Source organism: Aquila chrysaetos, chromosome 12, assembly GCF_900496995.4.
Source record: "Aquila chrysaetos chrysaetos chromosome 12, bAquChr1.4, whole genome shotgun sequence".
Taxonomy (NCBI): domain Eukaryota; kingdom Metazoa; phylum Chordata; class Aves; order Accipitriformes; family Accipitridae; genus Aquila; species Aquila chrysaetos.
The window spans coordinates 30,034,224-30,051,904 of record NC_044015.1 but is presented as its reverse complement, the minus strand read 5'-3'; the positions used below and the strand labels follow the sequence as shown (position 1 = coordinate 30,051,904).

The following is a 17,681-nucleotide window of genomic DNA, read 5'->3' as shown; positions in this document are numbered from 1 at the left end:
TTGCCTAGTGGCTGTGAAGGAGGTCTCTAACCCTTATATTCGGTACTTGCATCTTCCTATATTTCAAAGCAGAGCCAACGATTCGGCCAGACCTTGAAAGAGCCCATATGCCTCCTCACACTAAACAGTGTTTGCATCCTTGCCACTGGAACAAGACATTAATCTGCATTGTGTTAGGGTGCACTGGCTGTCTGAGGGTGCCTAACACAAGACTAAAATGAGTAATGACCACCTGCTTCGGTTTTCCTTTTCGTGGTTCTGAATAGCAGGTGCACTGCATACACTGTGGCAGAGAGAGCATCCAGAGCAACTTTCCAAAAGTGCTGACCTCCCAAAGAACAGAAGCTGGTGTGAAGGGCCAGAGCAAGAGTCCTGCCAAGTGGCAGACTGGGCAAGATCTCTTTTGTCTAACAGTGTTGTCTGGCCTTTAGAAGGAAACTGAGGCGTGGGGCCAATTTTTGTTAGCTTCCAGTCCAGCATGGCAGTCAGGGATCTTTACAGAGGAAAATTCTATGGAGAAAGTTTAGGCTTGTCCAGATGGTGGTAGGCAATTACATTTCACTTGTGTGAATTTCTGGTTATGCAGTTTTTGCTCTGTAGCATAAACTTTCCCCTGCAGGTAGAAATGAGCTGCAGGCAAGTGAAGGTTTCCAGCAAGAGGCATTTACTTCACAGATGTGCAGCCTGAGAATAGGGGGTTGTTACAACATTTTATTTATTTTCATCATCTTCTGCCCCTGGGCTGCTGTCATATGTTTAATTTTATTTGTCTGATTTTTTTTTTTTCCCCTTACCTAAAAGTTAGTACTTCCGGAGGTTACATTCCAGTGTAGTGTTTGCTAAACATACAGGTGTGTGATTAACATCCATTCCTCCTGCTGCATACCAAAGGCACTTATGATTTTACTGCTAGGAGCAGAAATTGAATTTATCTCACTTTCACTTTAGAAGCCATCACATTCCCTTTCCTATGAGTTCTTGAAACAAGAAACTGAATATTTCTGATATTTCGTATAAATAACAAAGAAATGCAGTAGGCTTTTAATAACTACATCTTTTTTCATATAGAGAGATCTGCAGACCAGAGGGCTGCTGGTATTTTATTGTTTTCTAAGAATCTTTCTTGTTGCATCTGTGGGGCTTTTTGGTGTTGCTTTTCTTCTGGTTTATGCATTTTTTGAGTCTATTTCTGGTTGAAAGAATCAACTTTTTGAAAGGGATTTTTCATGAAAATATTGGCAGCTATAGGGTGTCTTTCAGAATGCTTGTGAAAACTGCTCAATTAGGGATTCATTCTTATGATGTTGCTGATCATGAATCTTTATATATTTCCATAGAGGAGAGAGAGAGGTCATCTATGTGAGGTAGATCTGGCAGGGTAAGAGTTAATACTCAAATATGGGTGGTATTTTTCTTTGAACTTCTTCTCAGCAGGTGAAAAATAGCTACAATCAGGTGGTACTTCAATAAGTAGTAACAACCAACTGCCAGGCTGAAAGATCACAAATTCTTGTACCAGCAGTTCTATTATAGAGAAGCGTACGTCAGCCTGTGTGTGTCTGAAAGCTTGCCAAGCTATTGATAAGAAGAGCTGGGCAATAATCCAGAGTAAAAAAAAAGAAAAAAAAAAAAAAAAGCACCATTTGAAAGCTGTACTGCAGAGGCTTTTTTTCCTTTTTAATAATCCTTTATCACGTAGAGACTACATTAGTATTTATATAATATGCATCTACAGCTGCTGATGAAGTTCACCCTAGTTGTGAAGGACATCAATGAATCAGTAACAGTAGTTTTAGATTAAATATTCTTAACAGATCTTATAGAATGAAAAATCAACAACCTTATATAAAGTGTGCTTCTCTGCCATGGGCATTTTAATGGGCTAGATCTTTTAAGCTACTGGGCAGCTTTCTGTTGCAGTATAAAATGAAGTAGCAGACTGGCCAAAGGCATGCCTTGCTCAGAAGTTTAGGTTGCCTTGGTGGTACTGTGACTATGTGGTTTGTGAAGATTGTGGCTGTGCTAATGATGTGTTTGTGCCTTGTTGGGAGTAGAGGCTGTTTGCGTAGGGAACTCTAGGCCAGAAGTAGACTGCTGAAGGAAATAAAAATTCAGCTTTGAGTAAGAAGAAAAGGAGTGGGAGAAACAATCAGTATAGGATATGGAGAACTCAAAGTGCTGGAAAGCCTGAAATCACTTCAAGGGATAATAATATCTCCAGACAAAAAAAATGCTCTTCTTATTAGGCTTTGAGTTTAGGGCAAGAGGGAATAGTGACGCAGATTAATTCCTGAAATCTGGCAATGCTTTGCAATTTGAAGGGCTCAGAATCACTGGGACTTTTCAAATGTAGTAACTTCTTATGCTTGATAGCATATGGGAGACCTTCAAAATACTTCAACAGTTACTCCATGAAACTTTGAAGTTCTTCACCTTACATGATTTCATATTGTTACCCATATGTCTGCTATTTTGATGGGAATGCTGTATGTAATAATTTATGCAGTTACCTGAGACTAAATGTCAATAGCGATAATCCTCCTATATGTAAGCAGTGAAGGCTTTTAATATAGACCGCTGCTGCTGCTGCTACATCAGTTGTTAGGACAATACTGTGCTGATTCCTGTTTTTCTTCATTGCTGAGGTCTTACCCCAGTGAGCCTGAGCACTCTCTGCAGATTTTTGGCTTTAACGAAGGAGATGTTTGAATATGTTTTATTTTGCTGTGAAAAACACTATGTCAAGCTGTTATGAACCTAGATACACCACCATTTGTATGGGACTGCATTGTGAATCATGGTGAAAACTGAATTATGTAACAAGTTTTCAACAAATGACAACAATAAAAGAGGTACAATGAGCTGTGTTCTTGAGACCTCTTCAGCTGCCTTAGCTATAAAAAAGGCCAGAGCTCCTACAGAGGAAGCATGCAAGAAGTGATGTGTCTTCTATTCATGCCTTCTCAAACATCATAAGCTATGAACGCAGTCCTGATTCAGGGTATGTTCTTAGAAGAAATACTTTCCAGGCCATACAGAAGGTTAAAAGTATCATGCTTCTTTCATTCTATCTCTTCTATTTTTATGTATGCTGCATTTCTTGCCTTGCTTCTCCATCACTGAACTTTATTTCTGCTCTTACTCCTCAGCTTCCTGGCTGCTTATGTTCCAGTTTAGCAAAGGTGCCCTTTTCCAGGGAAAAAAAAAAAAAAAAAAAAAAAAATTGCTTTAATTTTAATTTTATTGGTTTTTGAACCCAGGCTAGATCTTACTTCTGATATAACCCCTTACCTGCTTTGTTCTCTTCTCCTGAGAGAGAAACATTGACAGCCATCTCCTGTGGAGCCTTTGAACATATTCAGATAACTTTCACTTCTGGAGGAGAAGAAAGTAAATCTTCAGCTACTGATTTAATGCAAATGTTGTTTGACACGTGTCTGTTTCTAAAGGATCTTTGCTATATAGTCTTGGTCTCTCTTTGAAAACTTCTAGGACCCCTGCCTGAGTATCCCTCCAGCAGCCCTTTTAAAGGGAGGTTCAGGACAAAAGAAATAGCTGGAAGGCATATTTATTTCCAATACCACTGAAATCAGTAAGGTAGACTGAACTAGTTTGCTGAAAGAATTTCATTTTATGCTCTGTTGTAACAGAAAGCAGCATTTGAAGAGGATGCTCAAGACTATAAAAGAGAAAATTAAATAAAACTGTCTTTTACGTATAGTAGTCTACAAAATGAAACAAATTCAGTAAGTGTAGCCATTATTGTTTTCAATTGGTATTATACTTGAGTAAAAAACCTGAAACCCTGCATCAGTCCTATAATAAAAGTAGTATAATGTGCAGAGATATTAAAAAAGTGATTGAGTTATTCAGTATGCTCATAAAGGTAGGTATTGTGAAACTAATACAATATTACTGCATATTGTGTCATCTAAGAGACTCAAAGCCCTCATGTAAGTCTTTACCTTTGATTTGTCCTTCCAAGCACAGTGTTATCATGTATCCATGAAAATAACAGAAAAAATGAATACTGTAAAAAATCAATTTCTGAAAAAAGGTCTATTTTGAGTTACTGTTTGGGACATGGAATTTCACTGGTTCCAAGGGCTCTTTACTATGGTCTTCCATAATATCATATACAACTTTGGCACTTAACAAATTCAGGCAGTTAGTTATAATAGAAACAATAAACCTGAGAAACAACATAGTTCCAGAATAAAAGTTCAGGAGTAGCTTCTGTTGATTTCTTTGTGATCTTAGGGAAGTTGCTTTCAGCCTCAGTATATGCATCTGTGAAATGGGTTTTTACTGTTAATCTCACTAGGATGGGGTCTTGTTACTGCTTGTAAAGTGGTTTGATAGTCTTTGCCATATAATACATTCTAAGTGGCAGGGTGTTGCTCTTGGGCTAGAAAGTAGAATAAAGATACTTAGTACATACCTCAGTAAATTTTGCAACTTATGAAATTCTTTTCTTATGCTGAAAATATTTCCTTTCTTCCTCCCTGCTAGACAACTGTATACAACACAAAAAATGTTTGTCTTATTATTCTATCTGACGTTATTGCACTATAAAAAATGGTCTTGTCAATTCATACTTCTTAACAGATTATGAAAGAAAAATGACTCAGCCTTGTTTAGACTGTCAAGTTCTTGCCAAACTGAAGCTAATGAATCACCCTGGCACTGGTAAATAGCCAAAACCAGATGATTTAAAGGTTATAAATAGTGTTAGGGACCATGTTGCCAAATATATATATACATATATATATATATGTGTATATATACCCCCATAAAAATACTGTTGTTACTGTTTTATTTCCATGAAGTTTTTCATGAAATCCTAACCAGCATAGTAGTATGACACTCCTGTTTTTATTTCAATTCTTATTTTAACAACGTAAATACAAATTGAAGCCTTAGAAGTGTGAATCATGCCTACTGCTCATTGATTTTGATACACACTAGACAGAATGAGCCTGGTGTCTGAGAAATAACTGAAACTGAAACTAGGATTATATTATTCAGGGGATTGAGTAAAAAGAGTTGAGAAGAAACTGTTTAGTTCTATTGTGTGCTTTCTGCCCAGTGGGGTCCCAGGTATTGCAGTACATGTACTCTGATCTGAAGTGTGTCCACTTTTATCTCTCTCTTTTTTTTTTTTTTTAAACTGTGAATGAGCAGCCTCTTAGACTTAGCATCATTAACAAATGGTAAACTCCATCAGTCTTGTGCTATAGGATCCTGTATTCATAAGTATGGTAATTTTCTTCTTGCAACTTTCATCTAGGCTAGTCACGTAATATAGTGAATGAAATAAAATGTTACAAAAGCTAATATGCCATGCAAGTCGTCCAGCTAAGAAACTGTTTAAAGTATGTCTTATTGTTTACTCCTCACTGAATATGTATACAAAAAGGTTTATAACTGAATATACACTTTTTTATTTAAATGTCAGCAACATCAAAATATCTACATTAAATTAGCTAGAAAAATATAAAGATTGATTGAGATTTATACAGGGGATGTTTCCATGTTAGAGAAACATTTCTTTTGTTAAGAGACTATTTACATTCATGAGAACTGAAAATTAAGAAGGAATAAGATTTGTTTCTGTGCAGACTTTCTAATTAATGTTGGTTTAGCTCTCCCAAATGGTAGGATGTGTAAGTATTTAAAATATTGATGCAGACAAATTTTGAGACAAATTAGAGTCTGGTATTCATCCCTGTATATAGTTTCATACTTCTCTGTCATATCCTAATGTCATGTAGAATTCCTGAAGTCTCCAATGCTAAACTTTTAAGTTTTATCAGAGGAAAAATAACGAAATCCATTTATCTGCAGAAAGGGAGATTTTACGAGGAGCACTTACTGACAAATAGCGCCTGTATTCTTTTTTGTCTTGAGCAGGTAAAGGAGGGAGGAACTTAAGGGGAACAAATTACTTTTAGACGTGCCCTTTAGAATACTCTTGGCCACTGAGCAGACTGCCTTACTTGATGCTTAAGAAGGCTAAAACTCTATGCAGGTGCTTTGTTGTTTTTCAGTATTTTTACAGTGAAATTTATAGAGCCACTGAAATTCCAATTTGCAAGTCTTTCCCTCAGAGAATGCATATTGTTGGATCTCATGCCTTTAACAAAAATTACAGGGGAACTGAATCCCTAACACAAGCTTCCTTTCTACAAGCTGATAAGTAGACATTGTGTTTACATATGGCTAGATTTTTTCCAAAGCAATTATAACACATGCCTTGATTCCTTTCTGTTGTAAAAATTCCTTTTTCTCATCGTACTGTTCTAGTTTGTGCAGGTTCTTTCTTGCTAAGCAACACACACAGAAAAATCTTTGCTGTTTTCTTTCTCAAACAATATTTTCTTACATAAGAAAACAAAAGAAGGCCACACTTTTTTCTTTCTTCCTGTAGTACAGTGTATTTAAAGAGAAGGAATATAAAAACCAGATGGCATCCTAATGAAGGCCAAGAAATCTAGCTACAAAATCTGAATTATTCTCGGGGCAAAGGCTGTTTAGAACAGCTCCCTATGAGAACCACACAAAGCTGACTGCAATGTTTTCAAGTTCAGAACATATCTGCACAAAATAAAGGAAGTAAAAAATGGTATTCAACAAACCAGGAGGATAGAATATGTGGAAGTCAGGTAGTGGCATCATACAGGGCAGTATTGCTGCTTCCTGCTGTGGACGTTTTGATTGAAGCATGCTCACGTAGAGGAATGAGAGTCTAGATTCCCCTTTAAATATCTGCAATATTTTACTTCTGATTTGCAATAAATAATATGACTAATCCACTGTCCTTCTCATTGCTTTATGATTATCACTTGCACTGCACATCTTGGCTGCTCTTAACACTTACAAGGCCCTGATATATAGCTAAACATTTCTGACTCCATCTGGTACAAATAGAAGTGACACAGAAGTGCTCCCCAGCCAGTTTATTGCAATTTAATGTAAATCTGTTATAATGCAGCTGATGAAAAGTGCAGTGGCTTCCATGAATTCTGAAAGCTGTGATTGGGTTGCGGCTGCTGCGCTGCCCTCTGAAGATTTGCTGGGTTTAATTTTACATTACACAGCCATTAGCTGACTAAGATTCCTCACTGAATCGCATTGCCACAATACTTCTCTTCTTCATCATCCTTTTCCCTTTCTCCTCACAGTGACCTCATTCACCCAAGTTTTCCATCTCAGTCTTTCGTTGCTTTTATCTTATAAAGTGCAGCCTCCTAATACATCAGAACAGATAGAGCCATGCAATTGGCCCCTGTAATGTACTATTTTGTTAACTCTCATGTGTGGGAATACAGTAATATCCCTTCAAATTTGCTATGTGCTCTTCGTGATTCTCACTGTTTTCTGTGTCCAGAAACTGAATCAAAGCATGGCAGCAGTGCCTACAGGCCTCGTGCATGGGCACGTAGGCCTTGTGTGCTCGTGTTCAGTAAAACTTTCTCTGCGTCTTTCCCAGTATGTTTGCTGTGTAAATATTGTTGTTTCTTCTGCTCAACATTTTGAATTTTAGTTTCTGCAGACTGTCAGATGAACCTCCAGGCAAAGAACAGGTTCATCTTACATGGTTGAGCTTGCCTTTCACCCCTCCATCGCCATTGCAGCACATGTGATCTTATTGCCATCATGTATAAAAGTGGTCTTAAATGTGCACTCAGCTGGTTGCTGTTGGTTGGTTGTATTTGTAGACAGGAATTGGGATGATCAGATTCTGTCATCCAGCACTAAGTGTTACTAAATGCTTATGTAGTCCTTTAGGCAAATAATTTTTTCCCCCTCTATTTGCTGTATATATTACTGTTTAGAGGGACAGAATTACATTCAGTAGGGTGATTAAACTGTGGCAAATTTGGTAAAGCTAGAATGTAATTAAAGTACAGTAAAACCACCTGTAAATGATCTTTGTTCCATTCCCCTCAGGAAAAATCTAAAAATAACCTTTACGATAGAGTATCATACCTAGAATCCTTACATATGCCAACTAACATGTTTTGTCCTGAAGTAATTTGTCTAGAAGTAATTGACTGCAGTATTTAAAAAATAGCTGAAAATGAGGGGAACATCATATTTCTTATAAGTTTTTCTCCTGCAGACTGTGGAGTTACCCAGGGAGAAAGCTGATATCTTTCTGTGGTTACATTCACCAGTCCAACCAACTGAATAGGTTAGAGGTGGAAAGCAAAGGCTAATTAGATACAGGCTTCAGATCTGTTACATTATTAACAATAGAGGTCATCTCGTCCGAGATAATAATGCCTCACTTTCTAAATTCGTGAATCTGGAATAAGGCAGAATGTTGACTTCACTGACTATTTATTCTAAAATATTTAAGGTTAGAGTATGAGTTCTGTTGCATGGTAATGATTTAAAATTAATGCACAATAAATACAATCTGTAGTGATCATCTTCTTCACAATAAAATGTGTGGTATGGCCACAGATGGCATTTTCACTTTGCGTGTTTGTCGTGTGTCCAGAGAACTGATGATTTTGAATGGAGGCTTTGGTGTGGTTGTTTACATAAAATCTTCATTCCAAATACAAATAAAATTTAAAACTGATAGATGTGTTTTTGAAACTTAAAAAAAGCTGATATTTTTTTTTTTTTAGTAAAACTGATTCATTTCCAACCAGTTCTAAAAGAAATTCTCAAAACCTCTGAAATGCAAATTTATTGAAACAAAATGGTCCAGTCACCTGTCTCCTTGTGCTCCTGCAGCAAGGTGTCTACCAAAAAAATAATTTCACATAAAGCTTTCTAAAATGTTTTTCCTTCATCCTACAATAGAATATATGTATTTTTTATTAAAACCAGTTCTTAGTTTTAATAATTGATTTTAATCTTTTCATTACAGAGAAAGTCCATTGTTGCTGTGAGTTTCGTTGCAGCATTCCTCTGTCTGATCATTGTTCGTCTCACAAATGAAGTAACTTTCCCTTTGATCCTAAACTGCTTTGGACAAACCAGCGTCAAATGGATACCTTTTTCTAATGGCCAAAGGCAGCCTCTGAGAACTCATTATGGATATATAAATGTGAAAACACAAGAGGTAAGATCTGGTATCAAGAGCACAGCAAAGTGGACCAGTAGACCTCTCTTTCTCTGATCCCACATAACTGCTTTTCTACCAACCTGCCCAGTGTAAAAACTAAAGCAAGCAATGTTTCTGAGCAAAGTGTCTTTTTTAAGTGTGCTACCATTTAAATGACAATTGAATTTTTCCCATTAATTTAAAGCCATCAGTCCCTTTAACTCAAAAGGAAATTTTCTTGCATGTGTTTGTAATAAAGTCCTAAAAATGTTTAATTTTGCCTGGGGTACCCAAGGAAGTAGCTTATTTGTGTTTGTATGTGCATGGAAGAGGAAGAGTGAATGATTTGTGAAATGAACATATGTGAGTGTAGAAAATTTATAAAGCTATAGGTTTGCTGGATTTTTCTGAAACTATTGCGTTAACACTTGGTAGCTATTTTAAAGCTAGGTATGTACTTCCAGTCTGTATTTTAAAATGTTTTGGCCTGTATCTGCTTTGTGAAATACTTGCTGTGTGATGAAAATACTTGTGTGACAAAATTAGATTTTACAGGGACTCCTGCTTTAAACTGTCTTAGTTGGCAAAATATCTAATGAAATTGTTGGGTTTTGGTGGTAGTGGTGCTTCCCCAGTCTCTTCCTCCCTCTCTCTCTCCCCCCCCCCCCCCCCCCCCCCCAATTAATGAGAGACACAAACTTGCAAAATAAGCTAATATAAAAAAATAAACTCTTTCTAAAAGTTGTTTCTGATCAGTTATAGCACTGTCAGTCATGAGAAATACTATCAGGCTTCCACTTACTGCTACTTATTTTTCTTTATAACATTGCAATTCTTGTATTCACGAATGAAATTCATTCACATAACAGCTTTTATAGAGAATGAAAATACTTTACCACTTCATGATATTCAGTCCTATAAGTGTATTGGACAAGTTAGTTATTATTTTACCTTGAGAGTGTTAAATATGAAAACCAGAATGAGAGAGGGTTATTGTTTTTAGGAGGCAGCTTCTTTTAAACTTCTGTAGCTTTTAATTGTTGTCCATGTAAGAGGCAGCGCTGAGTATATTGGAGGCCAAAGTATGTTATCTACAGAGCAGCAAAAGGACAAGAACCCGGAAGGAAATCTGTTTGAGTTAGGGTGTGAATCCTAGTCCCAGTGAAATGAATGGGAGCTGCTCTTGAGTTCAAAAGGGCTAAGGCTCTATCCAGCATATCTTAAATCCAAAAGGACCAGGAACCCACTAAAAATGAGAGGGCAGTGTGTTCTGCATGTCCCTGGGTTATTGCCACAGCAGCAGGCATGGAATCTGAATGAGGTAGAGCTGCCATGGTCACTTGATCACTATCAGTCTGAACTGATAACTGGAGAGGAGAGGAGCATGCTAATCCATTTTTATTCACCATTGCCTTCATCAGAGGTTAGATGTAGCTTGTGGGAGCCTTAATTCATTCTTAAATTTGCTAACACGCTTGGAAGTTCTAACAGTAAATGGAAATGAATGTCCTGAAAGTTGGTGACCAGTATAGATTAGTAAGACATTTGTCTCAATTTAGCTTAGGTCATGAAGGACACCTTAAACTTAGTAACTTTAATTGTTTTCCCCCTTGTATTTGCAGATTACATTAATATTTGCTAATTAAAATGATAATGAAGAAACTGAACATGCCTTGCTAATTGTGAATGCACTGTCTTCTGACTTAATTATTCCCTGTGCAAGGGAAGTTTTATTGTGTTGCCCATGTGAAAAGCTTTTACATAGCTCGTGTTCCTCACACTCATAGCTTTCTCAGACTACAATTTTTATAACACAGATTGCTTTATAAAATAAATGTTTGTATACTATGTGTATTAAAATGGCCAGCAATTCTCAATTGTGCGTAGAGATTAAAACTACAGATCTCTCACTTCTATTTAAGTGCCAAATACATTGAATTTGTGCTCATTTCATAGAATTAAGATCTTATTTTCTAGTTTTTTATGCTGCTATGGTATGTAAGATAAGCAGAAGGCCCAGACTGTGAGTGCAGCTAATGCCCTCAACAGTTGTGACCAAGGTTTTTGCAAAATGGGACACATGCCATCTCATTAATGGGCAAGGACCGAAAGGTGAGGAAACTATACCATAATGAATTATCAGAAAATTATGTGATGGAAGGGAAGATAGGAGAGAAAGCTTTTAAAGACATGAATTTTGACTTTCTCTTTTATTGAGAGAATTTTTGCACAGCTGTTGAATGTGTTCATAGTCTTCTAGAGTGTCCTTTGAAGCCTGTCACCCCACTGGGTCCTACGTGTCTCCTGCTGTCTGATAGCACTCCTTCCTGTTCCTCAGCCACTTCCAACATCCTTGCCCATCTTTTCTTCACATTTGTTCTGTGTTCTCCTTTACCTGTTCCTCTCAGGCTCCACTCTGAGGGCTGGGTGCATGCAGCATGCCAGGGGTCTCTAATCCCAACTTCTCAGAGTACTTAAATAGTACATAGACAAGGTCAATAAAACAGAGTAATTAGAGTAATTTACCACCAACCCAGTCAGTCTTCTGATGTGACAGGGAAGCTAGAAAATCTAGATGAGCTACTACTCTACCTCTCCTGTCCCTCCCTTGCATACTTACTTTCTGAGGAAAAAGGAAAAAAAAAAACCCAAGACTTTAATCCATAGGGAAAAAAGTTCAAGTTAGGAGGAGCTGATTTCTTTTGGGGTAAGGCTGAGTGGGGTGAGACTTGAAAATGTTATGAGATGATGGAAAATGAATCACATGGTGGTTAAGACTGTAGTGATCAATGATTTGAATTAAAGATGATCAGGAAATATGGTGATATGAACATCTGTGTTTATCTCAAGTAAAAAACAGTGATGCATATATTATTAGCTATGATCAGAATAATGCTGTAAAGACATATTTCAACGGTGTTGTGTATTTGACTTGACAGGATAATACTATGGAATTTTTATTATTAAAAAGTCTGAAAAAATTTTAAGATTACTATAACTAGATTGTATGGGAGCATTTAATATAAAATGCAGAGAGACACATAACTTAATCCCTAATTAAGGCCGTACATAATACAGGGTTGTTGCTATGGTTTCCTTGATTTGTAGCTATAGCAACAGCTTTGGAAAAACTGACTTTATGTACAGTAAACATACTATATTTGAAATATAAATAGATGTGAAGTGTTGTACTATACTGGCCCATTATGTCTAGCCATATTTTAGTTTGACTTTTGAGATATTTCTGAAATGATTCTTTGCCTAGAAAATTTGTGTACAGTGTCCACCCTCCCTCCTCTCCAGAGAAGAGGATCCCTTAGCAGTCCTCCACAATGTGATCTCTTTTCCCTTTTCAATGTCCACATCTAAGGGAACTCCCTGAGATTTGCGAGAGACTATGGCTGCCTGTTTTGCAATATTGCTCTCTTGCTCAAGTACATGAATTTTGACCTTTCAGTGAAAAGGAGGTGTATGGGCAAGATGACCTTTCTGTCCCTTATTTCCTCCACTTTGTACCTATGGATTTTTAGTGATAGGTCCCATGAAATCCATCTTTACGAAATGTCACGCCTGTCACGTGTTAGTTACTTTTATCCTATTCCTGGTATTTTTTCATAGAAAATATTACTTTGGTACAACTCCACGGTGGTTACCTAATTGAAACCTATTGTCATTTGAGTAAACTTCACCCCAAACCCCAAGGTGATGTAATGATTCTTCCTGTGTATCAAAAATGGGCAAGCAGATAAAAAGAAGCAGGTATAGAAAATATAACCTTCCTCCTTCTTTCGTACTACTCCTACTCTACAAAGAGTTCTGGCAAAATTAATGAACATCATGTATTTAAATTGCAGCATTATGACATCAATTTAAAACCCATTAGCAGTTTGAAACTTTATGCTAGGCAAGTCTAATAGTGTTCTTGGATATTTGATTGTGCTTCCTGAAAGGTGAATATTGAATAGATTTTTACTGTACTGTCAGTATTAAACTAATATAGCATTTTCTTACATACGTAAAATCTGAAATATAGCTGCAATAACACTTGAAACGTAATTATAAGAAGTATATTCAAGTACTGTACAAAGATTAAAACTGTTCTTGGAAAAGGGTAAGTTCTGAGATGACCTAAAATCCTTACATTAAACTGCAACTGTGAGATCTAATGGCTTCATCTAAAATGAATTCTGAGGGAGAGAAGAGCTTTTGTGTCATGAACGTTGAAGAATCTCACAGTATAGTGATGAGCACTAGATAAAAGGAACATGCATTGCAGCAGCTAATTTTTTTTTTAAATATATTGTGTTGTAACTGAAAAACTCATCAATGCTGTGTTGATAGTGAAGAAATAAATTTGGATCATATTATCACATACCATTTTGTCCCGTAACCTGAACAAACTAGTATACAAGCATTAACTGCTTGCCAGTTGTGGCACACCCAGCCACAGATATGTGTGAACATACAGCCTAAGTCTAGTTTCTTCTTTTTCTTTTTGCCAGAAGTTCTGTGGTAGAACTCAGCTGAAATGAGTGGAGGTTTCTACAAATGAAATATCCCAGATATGAATAAAAATAGGAGGAGGCTACAGACCTCATACATATTTGTGTAGTCTTTTTTTTTTTTTAACAAAGTAATTGCATTAAAAAACAACAGCACTGGAAGTATAGAAGAAAACTAATGTAACATGCAGAAATGTGATGTGCTATCTGACTGTAAGATAAGGCACATACCATTTCAACAATAGCAAAAGCGTAGTTGTCAGACATGTTAGGAGTAATCATAGGAAGGACCCGTACCAATCATGAGAGACCATGTTCTTATAAAACTTGAATAACTAAATTTAAAAATGCACAAAGAAAGCCAAGAATGTGATGGATGTTTTAATATTAGTTTCTTTCCAGATATGGGAAGTAAGAAAAAATCAAAACAGGACTGACATTTTTATATGAAATACTAAAAATAAGTAAACTTAGTGATCAACCTGGGAAGGTTTAAGTTTTCCCCCTGTTACTGATGGATGCAGAATGACACTTTCTATGAAGAGAAACTTGGACAATAGTACTGGGCTTCACGTCAAAAGAGAAGGTACCAGTCTGTGAACTTGCATGGCGCATTCAGATGTTTGTTTCATGCTCTTGCTGGGAAGAACTGGGTCCTAGAGATACTAAAAAGCTATGTCAGCCGGAACTCACTGTGACAGAAAGTTGCTTTAGTATTTAATTTCTGAACACATTCATGACTTCTATCCTGTCTTTTCCTTTGGGATCTTATTCATTGTTACAGCTTAAGAATTGATAGGATATTTTGTTAAGAAAAGGTCGTCTGTTTCATAGTCATTTATCATAGAATCATAGAATGGTTTGGGTTGGAAGGGACCTTAAAGATCATCTAGTTCCAACCCCCCTGCCATGGGCAGGGACACCTTCCACTAGACCAGGTTGCTCAAAGCCCCATCCAACCTGGCCTTGAACACTTGATGGGGCATCCACAGCCTCTCTGGGCACCTTTTCCAGTGCCTCACCACCCTCATAGTCAAGAATGTCTTCCTTACATCTAATCAAAATCTACCCTCTTGCAGTTTAAAGCCATTACCCCTTGTCCTGTCACCACATGCCCTTGTAAAAAGTCTCTCTGGTTTTCTTGTGGGCCCCCTTTAGGTACTGGAAGGCTGCTCTAAGGTCTCCCCAGAGCTTCTCTTCTCCAGGCTGAACAACGCCAACTCTGTCAGCCTGCCTTCATAGGAGAGGTTCTTCAGCCCTCTGATCATCTTCATGGCCCTCCTCTGGACTTGCTCCAACAGGTCCCTGTTATTCTTATGCTGGAGGCCCCAGAGCTGAACGCAGTACTCCAGGTGGGGTCTCACGAGAGAGGAGCAGAGGGGGAGAGTCACCTCCCTTGACCTGCTGGTCACACTTCTTTTGATGTAGCCCAGGATATGGTTGGCTTTCTGGGCTGCAAACGCACATTGCTGTGTCATGTTTAGCTTCTCGTGAACCAACACTCCCGAGTCCTTCTCCGTGGGGCTGCTCTCAACCCACTCGCCGCCCAGCCTGTATTTGTGCTTGGGATTGCCCCGACCCATGTGCAGGAGCTTGCACTTGGCCTTGTTGAACTTCACGAGGCTCACACAGGCCCACCTCTCAAGGTCCCTCTGGACGACACCCTTTCCCTCCAGTGCGTCGACTGCACCACACAGCTTGGTGTCCTCAGCCAACTTGCTGAGGGTGCACTGAATCCCACTGTCCGTGTCGCCAACAAAGATGTTAAACATTTATGTTAAATCATTTATATCCCTTCTAAGACACAATTTTATATTAATTGCTCAGTTACATCATTTCAGCCTTAGTAATCAGGTAATAATAATAATAGTAATAATAATGGAAGTAAAAATAAACATGACCTATATCCTTCTGAATATTTTTCTGCTTCTGCTATGTAAATTTTCAGGAAAAACTTTTCTTGGAAGTATAACAGAAGGATTGGCTACATAACATTTTTAATGACAATCAGATTGCTTGTTACACTTCTGAGAGAGATTTGTATGGTGGGTTGTTGGTTACTGTCCCCCCACCCCTCTGTGTTTGCTAACCATACCAGAGTTCCCATTCCTGGCTCTGGGAGCCATAGGCACACACTTGAAAATAAAATTCCTGCCAAAGACTTTAACCACCAAATGAGCAACTCCAGGAGCACATCTTATATTACAGAAATAGACCTCACTAAACAAATTATCACCAGAATCCCCACTGCCCCTCTTCCTCTTTCTAACCCCCTTTTTACCTGGGAGAAGAGAGAACCGTCAGAATAAGCTGCAAGGTCCGCTTGAAACTACTGAGGCTGTGGTGAACCTACAGGAGAGAAGGGAGCACAGATGATGTGTGTCCTCAGTAGAGTAAATCCTGCCAGCTCAGCCTTTTTCCTTCTGTATATATGGAATTAGCTTAGGTTTTTAAAGCTGCCACAACTCTGATGGTGTCTCATGAGGAAAAAGTCAAGTGCCAGGATAAATATATCAAGTATTCTATACAAAGGAATTAAATCTGCTCCGCACAGAGCCTGAATGTGATGAGTCAAGCAGTGCTGCCTGTGTGGCAGCTCTGCTTTTTTAAAAAAAAGACTAAGGGACTTGAGAAGAGATTACTATCAGCCAGTGAGCTGTGCCATCAAAAGTCAATCCCTAAAGAATCTGGGCTGGTAGAAATAAATGTCTATGATGCACAGTCATGGGCTGGATTGATCTGTTGAACAGAGCTTACAGGTTATACTGGAAAAGGTGCCCGGTGTCATAGATTTGCCATCCACCTTGTTTATATGTAATTTTCAGAGATTTCTCACACCTCCTTGAGGATTTTTTTACTGCTAGCGAAGGGGAGGTTTATGTTAGATAATATTAGACTCCATACGAGAAGGTGCCAGTTGTGTTTTCCATGTGAGAAGTGTGAACAATGCCTCTCCAAACGAGAGACGGAACACTGTGAAAATTGACTTGACACTGTTTGGAAAACAGAGACAAACCTAAGTTTTGCAGTTAGCCAGCTTGACAGACAAACTTCTATCGGTAATTTTGTTTTTTTAGTTAAATGGCAGGTGGACCAGACAAAGTGAATGGAGTATTCTTTGGACTGGTAAAGAAAAGAGCAGAGAGGTTTGGTGTAATAGCTGCTTGAATGGGACCAAACCACCGGGGAAGATAGGAAAGGTGGGCTTGCTAGTGTAATGAGCAGGTGAGAGTGAGGCTTGTGGTTAAGGGCAGGAAGGAGGAACTTACTGCTCTTACTCTGGATGAAAACTGAATTCTGTTACCATGATGTGATTTTAGCTTTTGTTAATAATAGTTGCTAAAGGAAGGATGGGCTGGTTTGCTTTAATAGCAAGCAAGGTGTCTTCTTGGTGTTCCATTTCCTCAGTTGGGAGAGTAGTGCCTTACCACTTACTCACTGAATATCCTCCCACTATTGCTGTTTAAAAATTAACATGCCTCCATTGTAAGAAGTTCAGTGTCACCCTCCTGAGTTTATACCTGGAGTCTATTTCTCATGGCGATTCAAGGTATCTTTTGTAGCAAAGTGTTGCTAGTTTTGGATGCAGTGATGACGGCTAAGGTACACTTTGTACTGGTGTATAAAATACACCACAGAGTAAAAAGAGTGAGTGAAAATGGAATTTTGCCTATATAATTGTTTCTAGACAAGGGGTTTCTGCTGGCTATGGCAATCAGCGATTTTAGCTCTTTGAGCTCTTGCCCAGCATAGCTATTCTGGCAGAGATGCGCAGCACTGAGCTGACCCGAGGCTATTAATACTTCCCTGCAGGGAAGCAGCGTGCCAGCCACACATACACAGTCACACATACGTGCATGGGTGCGCATGTAAACACAGCGGCTAGAACTTGCTCAAGAGACAGACTCCTAACACCGACAATCATGCCAATTACTAGTTAGTTTTAAAGCCACAGCCATCTTCCTTGAAAGTCTTTGCTTTCCAAGTTTGCTCCCATGGCCATCTGTCATAGCTTGCATTTGGCAGCTTCAGGTTCTGCTGCAAAACTCTGTGGATTGAATACATAGTTTTGTCCTTTTTATTGTTCTCTGAGTTGGTAGAAACTTTCTATCACG

At 38.2% G+C, this 17,681-nt stretch overlaps 1 protein-coding gene across 4 annotated transcripts in view; it reads left to right on the top strand.

The window, feature by feature from the left end:
- The window catches only part of ST6GALNAC3 (ST6 N-acetylgalactosaminide alpha-2,6-sialyltransferase 3), a 231,690-nt gene that overhangs the window by 96,467 nt on the left and 117,542 nt on the right, over positions 1-17,681 (top strand). For all 4 annotated transcript variants that reach the window (XR_005933653.1, XM_030032307.2, XM_030032309.2 and 1 more), the window contains exon 2: positions 8,888-9,082. Coding sequence is in view for 3 of the 4 variants with exons in the window: in XM_030032307.2 (XP_029888167.1) it covers positions 8,888-9,082 (195 nt within the window). In the remaining variant the exon portion in view is untranslated. The remainder of the gene's footprint in view (positions 1-8,887; positions 9,083-17,681) is intronic.